Source organism: Crocodylus siamensis, chromosome 15 (assembly GCF_052110815.1).
Source record: "Crocodylus siamensis isolate JL-2025a chromosome 15, ASM5211081v1, whole genome shotgun sequence".
Classification (NCBI taxonomy): domain Eukaryota; kingdom Metazoa; phylum Chordata; order Crocodylia; family Crocodylidae; genus Crocodylus; species Crocodylus siamensis.
In genome coordinates, this window is record NC_143409.1 from 4,744,054 (window position 1) to 4,765,948 (window position 21,895).

The window sequence follows — 21,895 nt, forward strand, 5'->3', positions numbered from 1 at the left end:
GATTTGTATTAGACACCGCAAGGGGAGTTTCAAATCCAAACCAAAACCACTTCAACAGAAAACCTTTTTTTTTTTAGGACAGTAAAAACTATAGCATAGTACTAAATGAAATATAACGGACATTCATAAAAGGCAAATTAAATCTTTCCCTTACAATGTCTTCATTTAAGGAGAGTCGTTCCTGGTAAGCAATGCCATATGCTGTATCACTGGGCGAACCCAGACAATGTAGCTCATCGTTCCAATATTTCTGACTGAGAAGTAAAGCTCAGCAATTTTTCTCCTGTTTTATCAGGTGGGGGTTTGAAGCAGAGAACGCTTTGCAGTGCAGAAACTAGTGATGAAGACAAATGTTTTGAGAGTGTGGTATGTGCCTGTGTTGGTGCTGTGTCTGAATGCAGCTGAGGATTTCCAATGGACAAAGAACAACCCTGGCTCCTTCTATTACGGCACTTTCCCAGCTGGTACTTTTCATCTCGAGCTGTTTGTGGTTTTACAGTATTTTTGTCTCATTGATGTTTTTGTACAAGAAACTTGGTAAAAGATTGTCCTTTGGAAGGAAAACACAGGCACAGTGTCAAGCTTTCCGGGGGGAGAGGGAGAAGGCAGATGTGAAACTCCAGGGTCACCATAGCCTCTTGCAGAATATACATTCATGTATTCCATTGCCTTTTCCACAGGAGTGCACTTGGGTGTAGATATTCATGCTAGAGCAAAATGGTACATACTGATTTGAGTGTTTCACCCCCAGGGTTGCCCCTGCTGTACAGGATCAGGCAAGGGGCAGGGGTAGGGTGGTTCAGAACCTGGAACTCATCACTTCTGATAAATCATTTACAACAAATTTAGAAACATGGGGCTACACCCTAAAATACCCCTCTTGCACTCACCCAGCTCACCTAGATGTATCTGAATGTCACAAAAGGAGGGTAGCTTTTTGCATGCTCTAAACCACATTTTATTTCCTGTTTAATATGGTCTTTTGAAAAAACGGCCTCAACTTGTCAGAAATACAAGCTTTTTATTCAATCTGGAACACTTTAAAAGAAGAAAGTTTTAATGATTTGTATCTTAACGTACTTTGTGGATATTAATTAGTGACCCACTGGAGAAACGCACTGAACAACCAGTTGTCTCCACTTTGTCATTGGTGTGTTTGTTTATTGCTACCTATAGGTTTTTTATGGGGTGCCGGCAGTTCTGCCTACCAAACTGAAGGGGCTTGGGAGGAGGATGGAAAAGGACCAAGTATCTGGGATGTTTTTACTCATAAAAAGGGAAAAGTGTACAAAAATGACACAGCAGATTCAGCATGTGAAAGTTACTACAGAGTGAAGGTATGATTAAAAAAGAAAGAATACTGTTTCTATATTATGGGTATCCAGCAACCATTAGTAACAGTTCATTATGCAGTTCCAATTAGCAGCAAAATGAAAGGTGTATCGTTCTGATGCTCTTGCATTCATAGTTAAGACTATAACCTGGCTTGTGCAGCCATGAACTGGTGTTTGCAACTACAGCCAGGTGAAATTTTAGGCCAAACTTTGTTCTGCAAAAAAATGCAGATCTAGCAATACTTAAATAGTTCAGTTTTATCTCCATTTTCATGAACTGTTAATGCCAAAAGGTAACCCCAACTTGTTTAAAAAGTCAAAATGTTTAGCTTCAGTCTATAAACTCATTGGATTCAAAGTGACTTTATTTTGAACTCACACTTCAACAAACAATGAGTGAGCTGAGGCACCTTCCTGTTGTTGCCAACAAGGTCTATCTGGGATGGTGAGGGAAGCAGCAGGATTTCAAACATGTCCTCACTGGGTGCTTGTACACGTGATGAGGGGTTAGTCCCCGAAATTGAAATGGTGGGTTTTTAATTGTGAGGATTAAAAACCCACAGTTTCCATCTAGGGGCTTCCATCACTGTTACAGCGAGGGGCCTGATCCTTCCCCCCCCCCCCCACACACACAAAGCCTGGCCTCCTCTCCCGTAGCTGGGGGGGTAAGTTGCTGTTGGACCAAGCACCCATGAGCTGCACAGGGCCCTGGTCCTTCCCTCTGCATGGCAGCACCCCCAGGGCCACCCAGGAGGGCTGCTAGCAGCCCAGCGGCTGCCCCAGCTTGGAAGCACCCGATCCAATGTTCCCCTGAACTCACCTGGGCTTCCCCATTGCCCTCTCTGGCTAACAGCACACCCAGCCACCCTCCTGCCACCTTTCCGTGCTGCCCCAGGCGAAAGGCTGCCCGTTCCTGGGCAGTCCCCAGTGGCGAGAGGACGGTGGGGACAGTGAACAGGGCACTGCTTCCCATGCAGGCTCAGGGAACAGGTGGATCTGGTGAGTGCTGCCTCCAAGCTGGGGCAGTCCCTGGCCCAGTAGCAGCCCACCTGGGCAGACCTGGGGGGTGCCGCCACCACAGAGGGAAGGACCAGGACCCCTGCAGCTCAGGGACCCTGCTGGCAGCTCGCCCCCCAGCTGCAGGAGAGGCAAGACGGCTCTGTGGAAAAACAAAGATTGGTCCTCTCGCTGCTTCTGCCTTCAGTCAGGTTCTCCCGTGGCCAGGAGGCAAGCTGTTAAATTAAAGGCTGCAAGTAGCTATGTCGCAAATTAAACTACATGGGGATGTGGTTTAGTTTGCAACGTAAGAAACTCATTTAAATCGCACCCCCCCATACATGTAATATGTGACACAAACCACAAAAACGGGCAGTTTTTCATCACATATACAAATGCCCACTGTGTCCTCTCAGCTCTCTCCAAGGAGCACTGCACTGAGAGTGCTAGCTGCTGCCAGCTCCCTGCTTGGACTCCCACCCCAAAGCACAGAACTGTACTATACAGGGAGGTCAGGCCTCTGGACTCTGTTCCACGGGCAGGTGCCTAAAAGCTAAACCCTACTAGGCATCAAAGCCCTTTAGGGACTCTAACAGTAAACGAATTGCCCAGTGCTACACAGGAAATCTATGGCAAAGCAGGGAGAGGAATCCAGATCCAGCCTCACCACAGAACCATCTTTTGGTTCTTTTGCTCATTTTCTGAGAGAAGGTATAGCCTATAAACATCACCAATAACAGTGTGCCTCACGTTTCCTATTACCCAATGTAATTTTTAATCCCGTTTATAATTACATGAAATAATAATTCCCAAAGAGGTATTGTTTGCTGAGTCTGCAACAATCCCTCTTTAACATTTACCATTCCTGAATATTTATGCAGTCTGGCACCTTATAAAGCAACTTGTTCAGAGAACCATGAGCTTTCATAATCTACAGCCTATTTTGTCAGATGCTATGAATGGACTAATGCACATTATATTACATTGCGCTATATTTTCTAATGCCATTCATAGTAATATATGCTCACCCAGTATTCAGCCCTGATCTTTAAAGAAAGACTTTTGTGGCAGTTAGACATTCATCCAGTGCTGCAGCTGGCATAACTTTTGAGGTAGCTTTACAAAATTAATTTTCACCTGCCCAGCTACATGCTCCACACATGGCATTTTGTATAAAACACAAACCCCTCCACCCATTTTTCTTAGATGCTTTGTATTGCATTGTTTCACGCAGCCACAAGATTCAGTTTACTTTTTTATATGAAACATCTGAGCATGTGTGCATTAGAATCGCGGAAGGTGTTGATGCTGGATTTTACTGTAGATCTAAATAAATGGTAAACGTGTAGCTGGTAAATTACTTCTTTACCGTTGGCTGGAGCTTTGCTTTTGTATAGGAAGATTAGTCAATACTAGCAGAAAAAAGGCACGTTACGCCTTCGTGCTTTTTTGTAAACTTCTGATTTTCCTTTAGATTCGCTCTGATAAAAGTGTCTCTAAATAGCAATTCCACTCAAGAGATAGGGCTCAGCAAGCAGGTTCCTTGACTGATAGGCAGTTTATTTTACCATGAATTTTCCTTAGCAGTCAGGGATGTGCTGGAGATGTATGCAGTTAAACTTGCTGCCAGCTATCAGATGATAAGGGAGTATTTTGGATCCAGGTGAGATGAGGGGAGATGCGGTCAGTAACAAAAAAACTGAAAAAAATATTAAAATTAAAACTAACTTATTCTGAAGTAAGAGTAGGTCATTTTATTGATAGCTAATGGGAAGTTAAAAATAACAGTAAAGAACCTTACTGGCAGGAAAAAGGGAATTTATAAAGAATCAAAGTGTTAAAAAAATAGAGTTATAGTTAAAAATCTGGTGATCACAACTTTGGAAAGCAATAGTAGTAAATTAACTGTTCATATGCAGGATGTTTTAGATTGTAAACCAGACACAGTTAAATTGCTTTCTATCTTATATTTTAAAAATATTTGTCTCAGTATAGTCCCATCCTACTTGGTAATCCCAGCTATTTATAACAGGTATGATAACCACTATTGGCATTTTTCTAAAACTTCATACAGAGACTGGATTAAAACTAAAAAAGCAAAATAGTAAAATGAGAATTTTTAAATAAGACCATTATGTACAGTTTTCCAGTGGTTTTTAAATAACATAAATACAATAACAGACATCCAAATGATTAAATTAATTGTCACTGTGGGGAGGAAATTACAAATTACAAATTTCTATCTGAATGGGAAGGCTTCAGAATATGGCAGTACTAAAAATGTATAGATTCCAAAGTAATAACATTTTGTGCACACAACTGGGATGATTGGGTGGTGTATTTAAAGCTGATCTTGTATAAAATCCCTATATTGAAGAGTGTTGGCATAAATCTGAGCATCTACTAGATTATTCTGTAGTCTGGCAAAGAGCTACTACCGTACTTTGGTGCCAAATTTTCAGTCCCATTTTGCAGACTCACTCCTGACTACATCCACAAAAATGGGAGTGCTCAAACCCCCATACGTACATATGCAAATCAAGCCTCATTGTATGTGCAAGTAGCTGTTTGTCCTACTTTTGTAGGATCAGTATGCAAAAGCAGATGTACTCAAACATATACCATGGATTGAACATGTGGGTAGTTCTCAGTGATCACAATTTCAAACATATGAAACCTGCCACCACATCCCAAACTGCAGCTGAATCATATGAACATACTCACTAGCCCAGGCAGAAGGAAGTTAATTAAGTTTATTTCCTCTTATTCACAGCCCTCGCTATTCTTTTAAAAAGGAGAGTCAGCTGAAACGTTTTGAAGACTAATGTCAGCTACATTTTGTGAGAGAGCTTGTTCTCTCACAGCTTGCCTTTTCCTCCGCTTGATTCCTCAGTGAACCTTGAATTGAACATCACCACATTCAAAGTTTCCAAGGCAACAGAGTAAGAGAAAACACACAAGTTTAGCTTCTCTACTGAACCTGGTGGAGGATGTTTTTATAGGACTACAAATGAGCATCACCATTTCAAAGGAAAAACAGTCTTACATCAAGAGTGAATATGACCCAAATTCATTTATATGATACATTCTTAATGTATTTTAAAACATACCAAAATATATACTAAGCAAAGTATATAGCTTCTGTTGAGAAATGCACAACACTTGATGCTTCAGTGAGCAAAGAAACACTTCCAACACTTTGAAATACACTGGCTTTGCTCAGTTTATATTCTGGTAATGATTTAAGATGCATAACGAGCATGTACAAATAGCTTTGGGCTAAATTCACTGTTGTTGCAAGAATGCAAAAATCTGTTGCACTTAATACTGGTGTGTCAAAGGAAATACAGGAAGTGATTGCCCCAAAAATAATGTGCTCTGCCAATCTTCTCTGTGTTTAAGTTTTCTCCATTCTGAAGTCTTTTTTTACCACTGATTTCATTCGCAGCTTAATGAGACTGAAGAGTTACTCTTTTGCGATTACCAAAAGTTATTTCAAGTGGATTTGCTTTTTTGTAGGATGACATTCAGTTACTGAAGGATTTGAAAGTCCATTACTATCTGCTCTCCATATCATGGCCTCGCATTCTGCCTACTGGCATCAAAAGTAAGCATAGCCATTTAACTAGAAACCTAAAAGTAAGGATATCACAGCAAAGGTCCACTTTGAGCCTACCAGCCCATTGAGCTAGTGGAGGGGTGTCAAAGATATGGCCTAGCGCGTTGAACCACATTATCTGGCTGCCAGTGCTGGCTTCCGTGTGGGACCAGTCTGGGACCCCTCGCATGCCAAATTCAATGTTCACACTGCAGGAGGGACAGGGAGCTCCACATGTCCCCTGCATGCCAAATTTGGCACCTGCTCCAGCCAGCCCTGGACCAGCATTGCACTCAGTGTTGCCCTCTAGTTTATATATTGAATTCCAGAAAATAATTTTTGAAAATATTTTCCGAACAAGTTCTACAAAAAACAACTCAGACAAGCTCTTCAATATGTGTTTTCACAGCAGAAGAAGTAAATGAAATGGGAATACAATTCTATAATGATACAATTAATAGTCTTCTGGACAACAACATTATCCCTTTTGTGAGCCTCTACCACTGGGATCTTCCACAGGTCTGTGAATATTTACATTTTTCATGTTTAATCCAATATTTCCAGTAGGAAATGTGTTTGTATAAATAAGAAATGGTTGGAATACTAAAACAAACCAATTTTAAAAATTCCAGTATACTTTCAAATGTAGGCAGAACTGATTTGTTATCTGTTGCATTTTCATCTTCATCCTGAGAGAGTGAACTCTGCCTCATTCACACTACTTATCAGATGAATTAAATCTTTGCAGTGCATGTCATTGTCCAGTGTATAAAGTTATATACCAAATCAACTTTATCAACAAATAATGGTATATTGTATTTTAAAGAATATACATGTTAAGCTTTATAATTATTATTTATTCAGGCACTCCAAGAAAAGTACGGGGGCTGGCAGAATGCAAGCCTAATAAATTACTTTAATGATTATGCAAATCTGTGCTTTGAGACTTTTGGTGATCGTGTGAAATACTGGATTACTTTTAGTAACCCTTGGGTAAGTTACAGATATCTTCTTTCCCACTGTTTTGAGTGATGTACATTTTTGTTTCCCAAATTTTTGGAATTACCCTATAGTTAAAATTATTTTTGCTATAGGCTGTCGCTGAAGAGGGCTATGAGACAGGAAAACACGCGCCAGGACTGAAGCTCAGTGGAACTGGGGCATATAAAGCAGCTCATCACATAATTAAAGTAAAACTAGAAAATGTTTCCTCATTTATTATTTGATATTTTATGTCTGAATTAAGCAGGGCATGTGCATGCAGTCATCTGAAGGCGCCGCACTTTAAGAGGGATGTGGACAGCATGGAGAGGGTCCAGAGGAGGCTACTCGCATGGTCAGGGGGCAGCAGGGCAGGCCCTACGAGGAGAGGCGACGGGACCTGAACCTGTTCAGCCTCCACAAGAGAAGGCTGAGGGGGGATCTAGTGGCCGTTTATAAACTAGTCCCAGGGGACCAGCAGGCACTGGGGGAGTCCCTGTTCCCCCGAGCACTGCCAGGAGTGACTAGAAATAATGGTCACAAGGTGGTAGAGGAGAGATTCAGATTAGACGTCAGGAGGCGCGACTTCATGGTCAGGGTGGCTAAGATCTGGAACCAACTTCCAAGAGAAGTGGTGCTGGCTCCTACCCTGGGGGTCTTTAAGACAAGGCTTTACTTCACCTTGCTGGGGTCGTTTGACCCCAGTACTCTTTCCTGCCATGGCAGGGGATCGGACTTGATGATCTGCTCAGGTCCCTTCCGACCCTAGAAACTATGAAACTCTCTCTCCCCTTCCCTCCCTAGGAAAACGTCTGCTAAAAAAGTATGAATTTTTGAATAGCATATTTAAAAGCATCCAGTAATTAAATCTAAACTATAAACTACTGGCATTGAAAACAATAAATAAAGACATTGTAGTGGCTGCATTATATAGCACTATTCTGCAGCATTTGAGATTTTTTTAAATTATTATTTTAAATATGGCAAAATTGATCCAAAAAGGCCATATTAAGGCAACTTCTAAAATTAAATAGGTAAAACCCTAGCCTATCAAAGTGAATGGGAATTTTACAACTGACTTCAGTTGTACCAGGATTTCACTAAAATGAGAGAGTTTTCCAGAATTTAATTGAGATACAGACTCACGCACAGACTCCTGGAACTGGGGTGTGTCACCCTCACAAAGCTGTCAAGAGGTTGCAAAGAATCTTTGTACTGGTGCTCTAGACTTTCTACAGAAAAGCTTCTCTATAAGGAAGAGAAAAAAAAGTTTTGAAAATCCTAATATAATAAATTCTCAAACAAGCATTAGTGTGACAGGTTTCCCCTCAGTTCTTCATTGTTTTTTGGTACTGATTTCTGTACAGTATGCTTCTGTGTGTGTGTGTGTGTGTGTGATAATGTGTGTGTGTTCTTTTACTTACAGACTCATGCAAAGGTCTGGCATTCTTATGATAAGACATGGCGCAGGGAGCAGCAAGGTAATAAGCACGCGTAAAATTATGTCTCCATTTGTAGCAAGGATTTAAAAGATTATGCCCAACTGCAGAACTGTCACTTTTTACTTTAAGGGATGGTTGGAATTTCTTTAACAAGTGCCTGGGGTGAACCTATGGATCTAAGTAACCAAGACGACATAGATGCTGCTGAGAGATATGTTCAGTTTTATTTGGGATGGTTTGCAAATCCTATTTACAGAGGAGACTATCCAGAAGTTATGAAAGAGTATATAGGTAAGGCATACTGACTATTTAATAGCTTGAATACTGTTGCAATTTATTATGATGGAAAAAATTAGTCAAAGTTGATTATATGTTTTTGGGGTATTTTTAATTTTAAAAATTGTAAGGATCCAATAGTACTTGCTCTTCAAAGTATGATTATTCCTATTAATCAAATAGGAAAATAAAAGGAAGTAGGGAAGTGATGTGCCCAAGGAAAGCAGCAAAGTACCTGACTCCTTGTCCTGTGCTTTATTGACTGAGTTTTTCAAAGGAGACAGTGAATTTCAGGCACCCAACTCAGAATTTCTGAGGCTTCTTTGAAAATCCCGGCTTAAACGACTATCTTCTCAGTCTTAATTTGCTTCATGTAACTGGAAAAGAGGCAGATCCTCGTGTTAGAAAAGAAACCAGTCACTCAAGATCAGTCTTTCAAGCTAGGAAAGTTTAGTTGTGTTGGTGGTGTGGTAAAGAAAAGCAGAACAATTCAGTTGCATGAAAGACACTGTTACCATCATTTAACAGCTCTCCTTTTTTTAAATTATTTGATAGGTAGAAAGAGTGCCCAACAAGGCTTGGGCTTGACAAGATTACCAATCTTCTCAGCACAAGAGAAAAGCTATATTAAAGGCACATCAGATTTCCTGGGAATAGGTCACTTTACTACTCGCTACATTACTCGGAAGAATTATCCCTCCGTGCAAGGGCCCAGTTACTACACTGATCGTGATTTGCAAGAACTGGTAGACCCAAAGTGGCCAAACCCAGGATCCAAATGGTTATACTCTGTGCCCTGGGGTTTTAGAAGGTTACTCAACTTTGCTAAGGTAATTTTAGACTAAGCCTTCTTTGAAAGGAATTAATTTTGTTTTAGACAAGAGTATAAAACATTTTTTCATGGTCAACTGCAAAAATCCAAGACCTCCAGCATTTTTACCAGAATATAGGAGCCTTGTTCCTTGCCATGTACCTATCTTCGGAAAGGGCCATAATACTAACTGGTATCTGTATGCAATGCTGTAATAAGAAGTGTTAATTTTAAATGTGTGACTATACCATTCTTTAAAAGTAACCGTGCTGAGTATGTAAAATTAGAAGCAGTTTGCTAGAAATGTAGTGTTTTAGAAAAATAAAATTAATTCTGGTTGTATGAAGTACAACTTTCCAATGTCAATATGTATCTGTGTTTGCAGACACATTATGGGAACCCTCTGATTTACGTGACAGAGAATGGGGTTTCTGAAAAGATATACTGTATTCAACTATGTGACGAATGGAGAATGGAATATCTGAAAGGTTATATTAATGAGATGCTGAAAGGTGAACTTTAAATAATAGCTTAAAGCACAATTAAATTTGCTTTCTAACATTTTTATATTCTAAACTTTTACTTCTCTGAAGTACATTGTGTTTAATATTGTAACAGCTTTATCAGCTGTCATGCCGCTGCCATCACCACCCTTACTCTGTTCCATGCCAGAGCCACAGTCCTGACACAAAACACATGTTGGGCAGCAGTTCCAACTCCAGCATGGGACATGCGACACATGACCAATAGTCAGAGCCACCACTGCTCCTGCAGCCACCCCATGCTCTGCACTGGAGCTCTGGACTGGATCCAGCCCACAAGCAGCCCCCTCTGCATTCAGCCCAGGGCAGGAAGTGAGTTTTAACACCCCTGATCTAGACTAAGGATAACATTATCCAAATTGCCTAAGTCCCATTAACTTTCAGATAGACTTAAGACCTTTAAAAATTTTATCCTGCCACTTTTTTCCATCCTTTTTTTGGTATAAAACAGGGTATGATTGATTAGTACCATGTTTGTTAAACAGCACTTCAAATTTAACAAAACATTTTAAATCTATTTTCAGCAATAAATGACGGAGTTAATGTTAATGGGTATACTGCCTGGTCTCTGCTGGATAAATTTGAATGGAATAAAGGTTTCTCTGAGAGATTTGGATTCTACCATGTTGATTTTCAGAATAAGAACAAACCTCGACACCCAAAGGCATCTGTTCAGTACTACAAGAAAATCATAAGTGCAAATGGATTTCCAAATCTAAGACAGGTAAGGTTAATCATTAATTCAGTTTTTATTTTTAAATTCTGGTCAAAACCTACACTGAGTCTGATAGCATATCAGTTACATTACATTTGATCCCCCATTGCAGACCACACCTCAGGAACAGCAGCCAGGGACTTTTACATTTCTAATCAGATAAGAATTCACACCCTTCCCTTCCCTCTGTACTAAATCGCATGTCCAAGTCCCTTCCCCTATCGGCTGTGCCACTATCTCTGGCTGACCTGCAGGATGGGGTGTCCCAGAGCCCTCCCTACTTCTGTCCCTGGACCCACCTGCTGCCACTTCTGCCCCCTCCAGCAGGGCCAAGGAGAGGCTGCATGGGGAGTCAGATTTGGTTGGAGACATTGGCCGTGGCAACAGCTTTCCCTCCCTGCTCCTGGGCTGGCAGGCAATACCCAGGGAGATTAAATGAGGATAAACCCCCTCTGGATCCACCCCTGATCCTTGGATTACAATAGTGTACCTATGTATTTAATTCAGGAATGTGTCAACCTCATATAAATGAAAGCTAATCTTGGATTACTGCTCCTTCATTATGGCTGTCTGGAATGATTAAGAGCTTTCCAAATGAAACAAATGTCTTCCCCGCCTCCCCCAGCCTTTGGTGACCACAAAACCCAAAATGTAAATTTTCCAGCGTTAAATGGTCTTTTAATCTTTACAGACAAAGTTTTGGTTTAAATACACAATACACTCTGATTGGCAACATAAAAAAAAATGAAAAATCCAAAAATGTAACAGGCTAAAGCTCAAATGCAGTTGTTGCTGTAAGACTAAATAGATTTAAAACTAAATCACCATTATTAATATCATGTCAATTTTGTTAGGTGGAAAGTTGGTATTACAAGGCCTTGGAGACTTGTTCTACCACAAACCAACCAGTTTCTGAAGGTATTTATATTTATTCTGCTTTACTCATTTTATATTTGCATATTTTGTGAATTTAGAGGCCAAGCATTTCCATGACTACTACTATGTCAAAACTGGGCCCTGAAAAAACCTCTTCAGAAGACACAATTATTTGATAATTACTGTAAGCTTTAGGGTCAAACAAAACTGCCTCTATGTGTGTAAAGGTTAACAAATAGGGGTACGTTCCCACGGCAGGGAGGGAGGGAGGGAGCGAGTGGGCCTGGGGCTGGGGCTGGGGCTCAGGAAGTGGTGGGGGACAGGCACGGCACAGACCAGTAGCTGCAGGCAGGTGGCATGGGCAGGTCCTGGGGCTGCAGCAGGGAGCAAAGTGGAGGGAACTGTCAGTGTGTGCGGGGTGGCCACGTCTCTTGCTGCTACACACACCCTGCAGAGGTTCCAGAGTTGGGGACTGGAGGGCTGTACCAGGCTCTTCCCAGGGGGCATGCGCCCCCGTATCTGTATGCAGGACGAGGGCAGGCTGCTGCGGGCAGGGGCCAGTGGTGCCACCAGCTCTTCCCAGTGGGGGGCTGGGGCTGGGCCATGCTGCACTCGGGGCAGGCAACACTGGTGTTGCGAGGGGGGCTGTAGCCCCCCCACCCCAGCACCACCCTGCCCACCCCACATGCAGCACGGCCCAGCCCGACCCCTTCTGGGAAAAGCTGGGTGCTGCCACTGGCCCCAGCCTACAACAGCAGCCTGCCCTTGTCCCACACACAGATCTGGGGAGACCCTCCCCCCCCCGGGGAAAAGCCCGGTGCAGCCCCCCAGGGTGCACATAGCAGCAAGTGCTGCACCTCTTCCATCCCGCACCCCACACCCACTGCCAGTTCCCGCTGCTTTGCCCCAGGAGTTGCCGATGCCACCTGCGTGCAGCCACTGGGCTGCACCGTGCCCCTCCCCCTAGAGATTTACCTCGCATATAACCAATTTACCGCGCAAGTAATGAACTTAGTGTGTAAAAACAGTAATCACATAAGAACAAATTCCCATATACAGAACCCTGCATAAAGTGAGGGAAACCTGTAATATTAGGGATATAGTGAGAAGTGGATTGCTTGCCCTTTTAAAAAACAAAGGGTGAATTCAAACCAAACAAAGCCAGGACAGTTATGAAGCAGGAAAATAAAGCCAAAAAAAAATCTAGCTTCTACATAATGAACTATACAAATGGGAAGTGAGACTTCACAGTTCAGATGGACTGAAGTTTCTGAAGGGGTAACTAGGGTGTTTGGCAATTCCGGAAATTGAAGGAATACTTTTAAAATAGATTTCTGGAAATATTAAGGAAGGGTAGGATGATACATAATGTCTGTCCGGGTTGTAGGGTAGGATTAAGCCAAGAGTGTTGAACACATCTGACCCTGTAGGTTGAATGAATGGTGCAGGGCTGGTTCAAATGCTGCATTTGACCCATGGGCCTACCCCACGTGCCTGATTCGGTAGAGACACCACTCACTTTAGGACACAGCACCCACCCCAGCCAGTCTGGGATCAGCATTGTATGCAGCACGTCTTGGACTGGCTGGTACAGGTGCTATGTGCAGTGTGGATCCCAAAGCAGCTGGAACATGTGCCATGTGCAGTGCAGTCTGGGTAGGGAAGGCGTCACATGGATCACGGACTAGCCGAAACAGGCACTATGTACAGCATTTGTCATGGGCTCTGTATGCAGGGCTGGTCCAGCCCAAAAACTCAAACCCGGGGCAGTGCCGGGGGCCAGATGGCAGGGCTCTACAGGCCACATTTGACATCCCCTCAAGTAAACTATGAACAGTTCAGATTAGGTAAGTGCATCTTGCAAAGCGTCCATGAATGGAAGTCACACATGCAGCCCCCTGTGCAATAATACATTAGTCAGAAGTGTACTACTTATTCAACTCCAAGGGCTCCTATTATTTTGTAATCTGCATGCACTACAAAACAGATTGTAGGCTCACCCCCAAATAAAAGTTGGCTTAGAATAGCTATATAATTTATACTTTGCAGAGACAGAATACAGTCCTCAAAGGATTGAGGTGCTTCCCAAAGACCTGTCTTTGATAATTTTCTCCCCTCCTAAAAATGAGAGGAACAGCAGAATATGTTGCTAATATACTAAGCTAATTCATGGTATGCACAAACAACTTTTGAGTCCTTTGAGCGCTAAAAATGAGGTGAACCTGGCATGGACTTGTTTGAGATTATCAAAATGTATAAAACATCTTAGTATTAGAATTTTTTTTTAAATTGGTATGCTAATGCTAATGAAATGCAGCTATCAATTGGTAACAAAAAATATTAGCTTTATAAAAACTATGTCCAAAAAACAGATTCAAGACTGTTGAATTCTGCTAAAAATAAAAATGAACAAAATACTTTAAAAATAATTCTGTTAAACCAAACTTTTATCTGGTATTGTTTCTTTTCTCAAATTTCAGATTCTTTGACTACTCACATGGAAATGGTGACCGAGATTGTTGTGCCTATAGCTTTCACACTCTGCATACTTATCAGTGCTGTTCTACTAGCAATCTTCCTTCAGAAGTGCAACTAAAATTACAAGTTTACACACACTTCATTTTGCATAAGTAATAAAATGCCATGATAGTCTTGCATTGTTTTAAAGGGTTTCCACAGATGCCTTCTTTTTGTAATGCTGTAACGACAAAGAAATATGGCTTTTGTATACATATTGATGTTTCTATATTTTATTCATTTTTGTCTCCAAGACATAATTTAGAAATGTTATCAAAACCAATGCATCTGTTTCAGTATTTTTAATCAAAATTCAGTTAGAGATTTTATCTTGAACATTTTGCAAAACATTATGTGTTCTTCACGTTGGCCAAGATGAAATTTATTCAAACCTTTCCAGATTTCAAGGGTAGACTGAAAACAGAACTTTTGAACAATCTGTTCATCAATACACTTTTTAATTATCATGTAAGTGCTGTTTTAAAAAAATGAAGACATGGACTATTTACAGAATATAATTTAAAAAATAACAATTAACTAATTCAACTTTGCATCCTTACAAGTAAGGCATGTTTTATTACCCAAATTTGTATACATTGTGAAAAAAATGAGATATTAAATGACTCATCCAAAGCCAAATATGGACTTGTATTCAAAGCCAGGACTAGAAATCCTGATGTCCAATCTAGTGTTCAAACCACCAGGACCTTCTTCATGATACATCTTCTCTTCAGTGTATAAAGATGCGTTCTCTGGGGCCCAAGTAACATGAAACAAGAATTACCAAATTCAGTCTTGCTGTAAGCAGGACCAGCTTCACAGGAGGCACCTGCATACAAAGAACTGTTATTGCTTCCAGCATATGGCCAGTAGCCTGCCATTGGCAAATCTGAAATCATTCCTGCCAAAAATGGTATCAAGCTTCATATTCAACTTTCCCTAAGATTTCTTTAGTAAACCACCACAGGTGTGTATGTCAAATTCTAAGGACAGTTGTGTGTTAAAAATAGGCATATTTAGTGCATCCTGTATTAAGCAGGGTAGATAAAAAAGAGGAATTAAAAGACCCAGATTTAAACTGGATCTTTTAAATTAAAATATTAACTTTGTTTAAAAATTACATTTGAATGTATAAGCAATCTATATTACCTATAAGCATTCTATGTTCTATTGATAGCTTAATATTTCATTAATTCATGGAGTCTCCTTGAGCTTTAATTATTTTTATATATTTCTGCCTGATTATATTACTCATTTTTTAAGATCAAAATATGTATATATGTGCTACAAACTTATTTTCATGACAAGGGAGCAAAAGATGGCCTTTATTTTTTCTTAAATGTTAGTAAAACTTGTCTCCAGTTATTCAATAAACATATACTTAGGGATGTGAAAGGTTAAACACTTAATCATTTAACTGATAAGTGCAGTGATAACTGGTTAGCTTATGAGTTATCCTTTACCTTGGATGGGTACAGTTTAGCAGGTAAGCGGAGGGGAAGGAATGCCCACTGTACCCCGGCAGGAATCAGAAGGCAGTAGGGCAGGCAGAACAGAGAGAGGGAGGAATCAGGGAGAGGGTCAAGGGGGACTAGTACCCATAACCTAAGTGGAAAACAGGGAGTGGCTTAATGACCCACCAATTAAGCAATTAGCTGCTGGTTCCCAGGTGTTCCCTTCCTCCCAGTGCAAGGCTTCACACAGTGTTGTCTGACTGGGCTTGCCTCCTCCCAGCTCTCCCCCAGTCTAAGGGTTTGGGGAGTGGGGAGCAGCTCCCAGCAGCAGGTGTGTCAGAGCTGCTGTTTTATCAATCAATTGTTTAGCTGATATAATTAGGAGGAGGTTAAACAAATATTTTTAAATTATATTTATAACCCTAGTTACACTATACAATTACTTAAATGTATATTCTCTAGTTAGCATAGAGTAGTATCATACGTAATATAGAGGCTATATTTAAGCACAATTTAAATCAATCCACCTCATATTTAAGAAATGTTGAATTTGGAGTGGATGATGAAAGCAACTCAAAAATATAAATGCAATGCCAGAGTATTTTTATGTAGGCTATATAAGTGGTGAAAGAATAACTCTCCAAATAGGTCTTCCTGATGATTCTATCATGTGACACTAGAGAAGATGTGATAATATTGTCTGATTTGGGCCTGTTGCATTGCTCCAAATTTGAAACTTTGCTTTGTTGCACTCTTAAGCAACGAAACAAAACGTTTAAAACATGTATAGAAGGAAGAACATTATTCAAAAAAAGTTTTTAAAAAATGTATAAAGTACAAGATAACAACAGTTGCTTTCAAAGGAATTATACTGTATGTTTATTTTTAACAAATGGCTGTAAATTGAAATAAAATTAAAATATAAAAACAAATGGTACATGTCCTGTAGAACTGCAGCTGTATACGTTGCATCTTAAATACACTACCACAAATAAATACCAAATGAATGGGAGGCAGATAAGCTGAAATTCTTCCATTTACTTCCACATACTTTATAAGCATGTTTGTTCAGCAGCATTCTTTCATGTGAAATGCACATGACTGCACTTAGCTACTGCAATAAAATGCACTCTTTCTTCACTGCTTCCATTAATTGTTGTATCACAAAGAAAGCCTGCAGTAAAAAAAAGAAATTAAATGAAAACATGGCAGTCTAAAAACAACAGATCATAGGGAAAGTTTGACAAAACTTCAAGAACTTCTTACAAACACTAAAAATTGATAGGCAGTGAACATTTATTTTGTAATAAAAGATCAGGGATATCAAACAGGGATCGGGGATAAAAGACCAGGGATATCAAACATACAGCCCATGAGCTACATCTGGCCCAGGGAACCACATGATCTGGCAGATGGGTCTTGGACCCTGCACTCCATGTGCTGTTCACAGCACAGGGGGCTGGTCCAGGCTGTGAGCTGTATGCAGTGCTTACAGCAGGCCAATCCTGTGCACAGGCTAGTCCAAATTGGGCTGTGCCAGAGCCAGCAAGCAAGGTTGTCTGGCAGGGTGCCCGAGGCACTGTGTACCCCACGTTGGTCCCATTCAGTGCAAACAGTGCCCCCAGCACTGGGTCCAGTTCATGCTCCATACACCACACGCCAGCCCTGCTCTGGGGCTTGTGCTGCCTGCAGGGCACACACTGGACCTCAGCCCAGAAGCGCTGCACACGGAACAGGGGGCCAACACACATGACTATCCATATGGCTCTGGGAGACATGAATAGCCTGGCACCTGATCCTGATGGGCCCTGGAGCCAGCTCGCAGGGCTGTCTAGTGTAGCGCCACATGCAGCATGTGCTTTCAGCTGACCCCCTAGCTGCTCGTGGTACTTGCAGTGCCAGGTCCGGACCACGCGCTTCTTGCGGCACAAGCCCTAGAGCAGGGCCAGAATGTGCCAACTGTGGCACAGGGGACTGGCATGGAGAGTGCACTGCATGTGGCACCCCATCAGACTGGTCCTGTCTACTGGCTCCAGTGCAGCTGGATCCAGCCTGCAGACTGGCCCAGAGACCCTCAACCAGTCTGCAGGGCCAGATGAGTTTGACTCCCTACTTGGGATCAGTGGCATTTAATCTTCCAGCTCCACAAGCTAGAGATGCATGCAAGGACAATCCACAGCCCGGATCCCAAATGTGGGATAGTTATACAGGCCTGATCCAATACTAGATCTGACTGCCTGCTAGCCAGCGTGATCTTGTACATAGGGCCACAGCATCTAGGCCTCTGGGACTCAGCACAGATCTGGAAATGTGGCAGCAGGGCAGCTGCAATTAAACACTGCCTTGGGTCCCCTGTTGCCCAATTTCTGGACCTGTGGGGAGACTCATGGGCCAGATGACATACTGTTGTGGACCAGAGGTTGAGCATCACTGCCTTAGATCGATAAGAAGGCTTGCCGCTATTGTCAGACTAACAAACAAAAGGCCAAATGACACATTTGGTCTGTACAGCAGAATAGGGGTTGAAAAATATTTCAGCATTTATGTAAAACGATCTTATTGAATGAGTTACTAAACAACCATTTAAATGAATTTTCCCTTCAGGTTTCAGTAGAATATTAAAAAATTATAGGTAGCTCTGAAAATTTTGTACCTCCAATGATTACAAGTAAGATATAAAGATTATTTTAACTGGAAGTCCACTTTTATCCGTTTACATTGTACATTCAGATGCACCTCGTTTCACTTTCACTGGGCATTTGTACACAAGCTTGCACCACAACACCACATGCATTCGTATAACTGGTGAAATGCATGTCAGCACTGAGAAAATGGCAGCAGCACGCTTTTGAACTAAAACACAAAGATGTTTTAGTTCAAAAGTGCACCACTGCCATTTTCTCAGCCCTGATACGCATTTCATCATTTAAACAAATGCATGCGGCACAGCACCAGGCACATCAGCTCGTGGGCGCCAGATCTCCAACATGTCGGAGCAAACAAATGTAGGTGTATAAATGCCCACTGTTTATATAAAAAGTTCATTTGTTCCTTGCTGAAGAGACTAATAAACAAGGAAAATACAGTATATCCTCCTTCAAGGGTACTGTTTAAGAAACTTGATTTAAAAATACAAATTAAAATATTAAAAGTTGGCAGTGTCCCTTTAACATTTTCCCATACAATAAATGGTGCCTTACCTAAGTTGTTCACAGTCATATGTTCAACTGGAGCATTAGTGCTAAGTTGCCACGTTGTTTTAATCTCCCTTTGTCCGTGTCCACTACTTATTTCCACCCTCCATATCTGTGGGTACTCACTGCAGGAATCAAATAGCACAAAAATGCAAATGAACAATTATGTACTCAGTCATGATCCAAAATTTCAGTATTACAAGACCTGAGGTATGGCTTACTTTTGATAGAACTTATTGACTACTGCTGGCCTCACTGGAAGCTGGAACACATGTTTCTCATCCAGAGGGTTTTCCTTGTAATATTTTATGCAGGACCTATAATAACAAGAATTAAATAGTGTTTCATAGATTTATAGATTCTAAGGTCGGAAGGGACCCCAATCGGCCACCTAATCCAATCCCCTGCCCCCGGCAGGCAAGAAAAGGGTCACCAAACCTGGGATCATGTGATCCCAGACAGGTGCCTGAACAGTCTCCTCTAGAAGACCCCAAGGAGGGGGTGAGCACCACCTCTCTTGGGAGCCCATTCCAGATCCTGGCAACCCTGACCATGAAGAACCTTTTTCTACTGTCCAGTCTAAACCTACTCTCCAGTAGCTTATGGCCATTGTTCCTTGTTGTTCCAGGGGGTGCCCTGGTGAACAGATCATTGCCTACTTCATGTTGCTCTCTCCCTTTATGAATTTGTACACCATCACAAGGTCCCCTCTCAGCCTTCTCTTGGAGAGGCTGAAGAGGTTAAGGTCCCTCAGCCTTTCCTCATATGGCCTTCCCTGAAGACCTGCAATCAGGCAAGTGGCCCTTCTTTGGACTCTCTCCAGGTTGTCCGCATCCCACTTGAACTGCAGCGTCCAGAACTGGACACAGTACTCCAGCTGCAGCCTGACCAGTGCCGCGTAGAGAGGGAGGATCACCTCCCTGGACCTGTTTGTGAAGCACCTACACATGCATGACAAGGTGCGACTGGCTCTGCCGACTACTTCATCGCATTGACAACTCATGTTTATCCCGGAGTCAACACTAACTCCAAGATCTCTTTCTGCCTCGGTGACGCTGAGAAGGTTGCCCCCCAGCCTATAGGCATGATAGCAGTTCTTTCTCCCTTGATGCAGCACTTTGCACTTGTTCCTTATACTCTTCAGATAAACGTTTCTGCAACAATTCAACACAAGAAAAACAAAGTACAAAACTAACCAAGTCTTCATGCTGGGCCTAAAGCAAAAGATCAACAGTTCCTATTATTTGCAGGAGATCCAAGTTCTGAAATGTCTTTGGCTCTGGTTCCAAAACCAGTGGAAAATGAGGCTATCACAAACAGGATTTAGAGAATCTAAAGAAGCCTATAGACCAACAAGAGGCAAAGCGCTGTTCAACCTGGTACTGGCAAAGGGTGGATGATCTAATCAGCAACCTATTGATCAAAGGGAAGCTAGGAGACAGTGACCATGAGCTGATCACTTTCACTATCCACTGTAAAGCTGGCAAGTCAGTCAGCAATGCAGAAGTCCTCGACTTCAGACAAGCTCAGGTGGCTTGTTGGCAAGGCCCTAAGGGACTATGACCCGAAAGGGAGGGGAGCTCAGGATGAGTGGTTGCTCCTCAAGGAAGAAATCCTGAAAGCATAAGCAAGGTCTATTCCATCTCGGAGGAAAAGTAGCAAAAGGGGACAGCAGCCTCCTTGGCTCTGCAGGAAACTTGTGGACCTCCTGCGTCTAAAAAGACCTATAAAGGATGGAAGACTGGAACCACCTCAAAGAAGGGAGTATTCTGCACTGGTCTGGACCTATAGGGAGCGAACCAGGAAAGCCAACACTGCAACTGAACTCCAAGTGGCTACATGTATCAAAGACAATAAAATGTCCTTTTTAGCTGGAGAAAAAGCAAGGGTAATGTTGGACCCCTGCTAAACCAAAATGGGACGACTGACAATTGACACCCAGGAAAAAGCCAACATGCTCAATGGGTATTTTGTGTCAAGTTTTCACCAGCCCCAAGGGACAGCCCTTCTCAATATAGTACAGGATGGCCAGGGTGAGGGAGAATAGTTACCCTACATCAATGCAGACCATGTGAAGGAACACCTTGAGAGGCTGGACACCTTCAAGTCAGCTGGCCCAGACAGTCTACCCCCTAGGGTACTTAAGGAGCTGGCAGGCATCATAGCTCAGCCACTGGCATGGATCTTCAAGAACTTGTGACACTCAGGTGAAGTGCCCAATGACTGGAAGAAGGTGAATGTGGTGCCCATCTTCAAGGAAGAGAGGAAAGTAGATCCGCAGAACTACAGGCCTATCAGCCAGACCTCTATCCCTGGGAAGATCTTGGAAAAAATTATCAGAGACCATTCTTGACAAACTGGCTGATGGCAACATCCTGAGGGATAGCCAGCACAGGTAAGTCTTGCCTAACCGATCTCATTGCCTTCTATGACAAGGTGACATATCACCCAGACAAGGGAGAAGAGATTGACATCCTATATCTTGATTTTAAAAAAGCCTTTGATCTAGTATCTCATGATCATCTCATAGAAAAACTGGCCAACTGTGGCCTCAGCTACATCACAGTCCAATAGCTGGGGAATTGGGTTTGAGGTTGGACCCAGAGAGTGGTAATAGACGGAAGTAAATCGCTGCGATGCGCCATGGCCAGTGGGGTCCCCCAAGGCTCCATCCTTGGGCCTATACCCTTTAACATCTTCATTAATGATGTGGACATTGGTGTCAGAAGCAGACTGGCCAAGTTCACCAATGACGCCAAACTTTGGGGTAAAGCGTCCACACCTGAGGACAGGCTTGTGATCCAGGCCAACCTAGACAGGCTCAGAAAATAGGCAGACAAACACCTGATGGTGTTCAATACTGAAAAATACAAGGTACTCCGCCCTGGGGGAAAAAACCCCGCAGCACACTTATAAGCTCAGCAGTGCTACGTTTGCTAGTACCACAGCCGAAAGGGACTTGGGGGTCATGATTGACCACAAGAGAAATATGAACCAGCCAGTCGTGCATTTGTGAAAAAGAAACAGCCGGTCATGCATTTGTGTAGCGCTGTTACACACAGTTGCTGCCACTGGCTGAACCGGGCACCGGTCCCTGGCCCACTGGAAAAAAAATTGCCGGTCCACCCCATCAGATAGTTTGAGAAGCTCTGCTCTAAA

At 42.3% G+C, this 21,895-nt stretch overlaps 2 protein-coding genes across 4 annotated transcripts in view; one reads left to right on the forward strand and one right to left on the reverse strand.

The window, feature by feature from the left end:
• Positions 1 to 340: 340 nt before the first annotated feature.
• On the forward strand, positions 341 to 14,167 carry LCTL (lactase like). Its single transcript, XM_090029530.1, has 13 exons — positions 341 to 464; positions 1,177 to 1,337; positions 5,850 to 5,937; positions 6,338 to 6,447; positions 6,793 to 6,921; positions 7,023 to 7,118; positions 8,336 to 8,390; positions 8,481 to 8,642; positions 9,183 to 9,457; positions 9,824 to 9,950; positions 10,505 to 10,704; positions 11,550 to 11,613; positions 14,052 to 14,167. The coding sequence occupies exons 1-13, from the start codon at positions 341 to 343 to the stop codon at positions 14,165 to 14,167; spliced, it is 1,707 nt and encodes a 568-aa protein (XP_089885656.1).
• Positions 14,141 to 21,895, reverse strand: part of ZWILCH (zwilch kinetochore protein) — a 30,178-nt gene continuing 22,423 nt past the window's right edge. Inside the window, exons 16-19 of one of the 3 annotated variants that reach the window (XM_090030163.1) lie at positions 18,958 to 19,053; positions 18,743 to 18,861; positions 16,594 to 16,716; positions 14,141 to 14,269 (exon numbers count right to left, since the gene is read on the reverse strand). In XM_090030163.1, the coding sequence (XP_089886289.1) occupies positions 16,625 to 16,716; positions 18,743 to 18,861; positions 18,958 to 19,053 (307 nt within the window). In that variant the 3' untranslated portion in view covers positions 14,141 to 14,269; positions 16,594 to 16,624. The other 2 variants (XM_090030164.1, XM_090030162.1) reach the window with 2 other exon arrangements.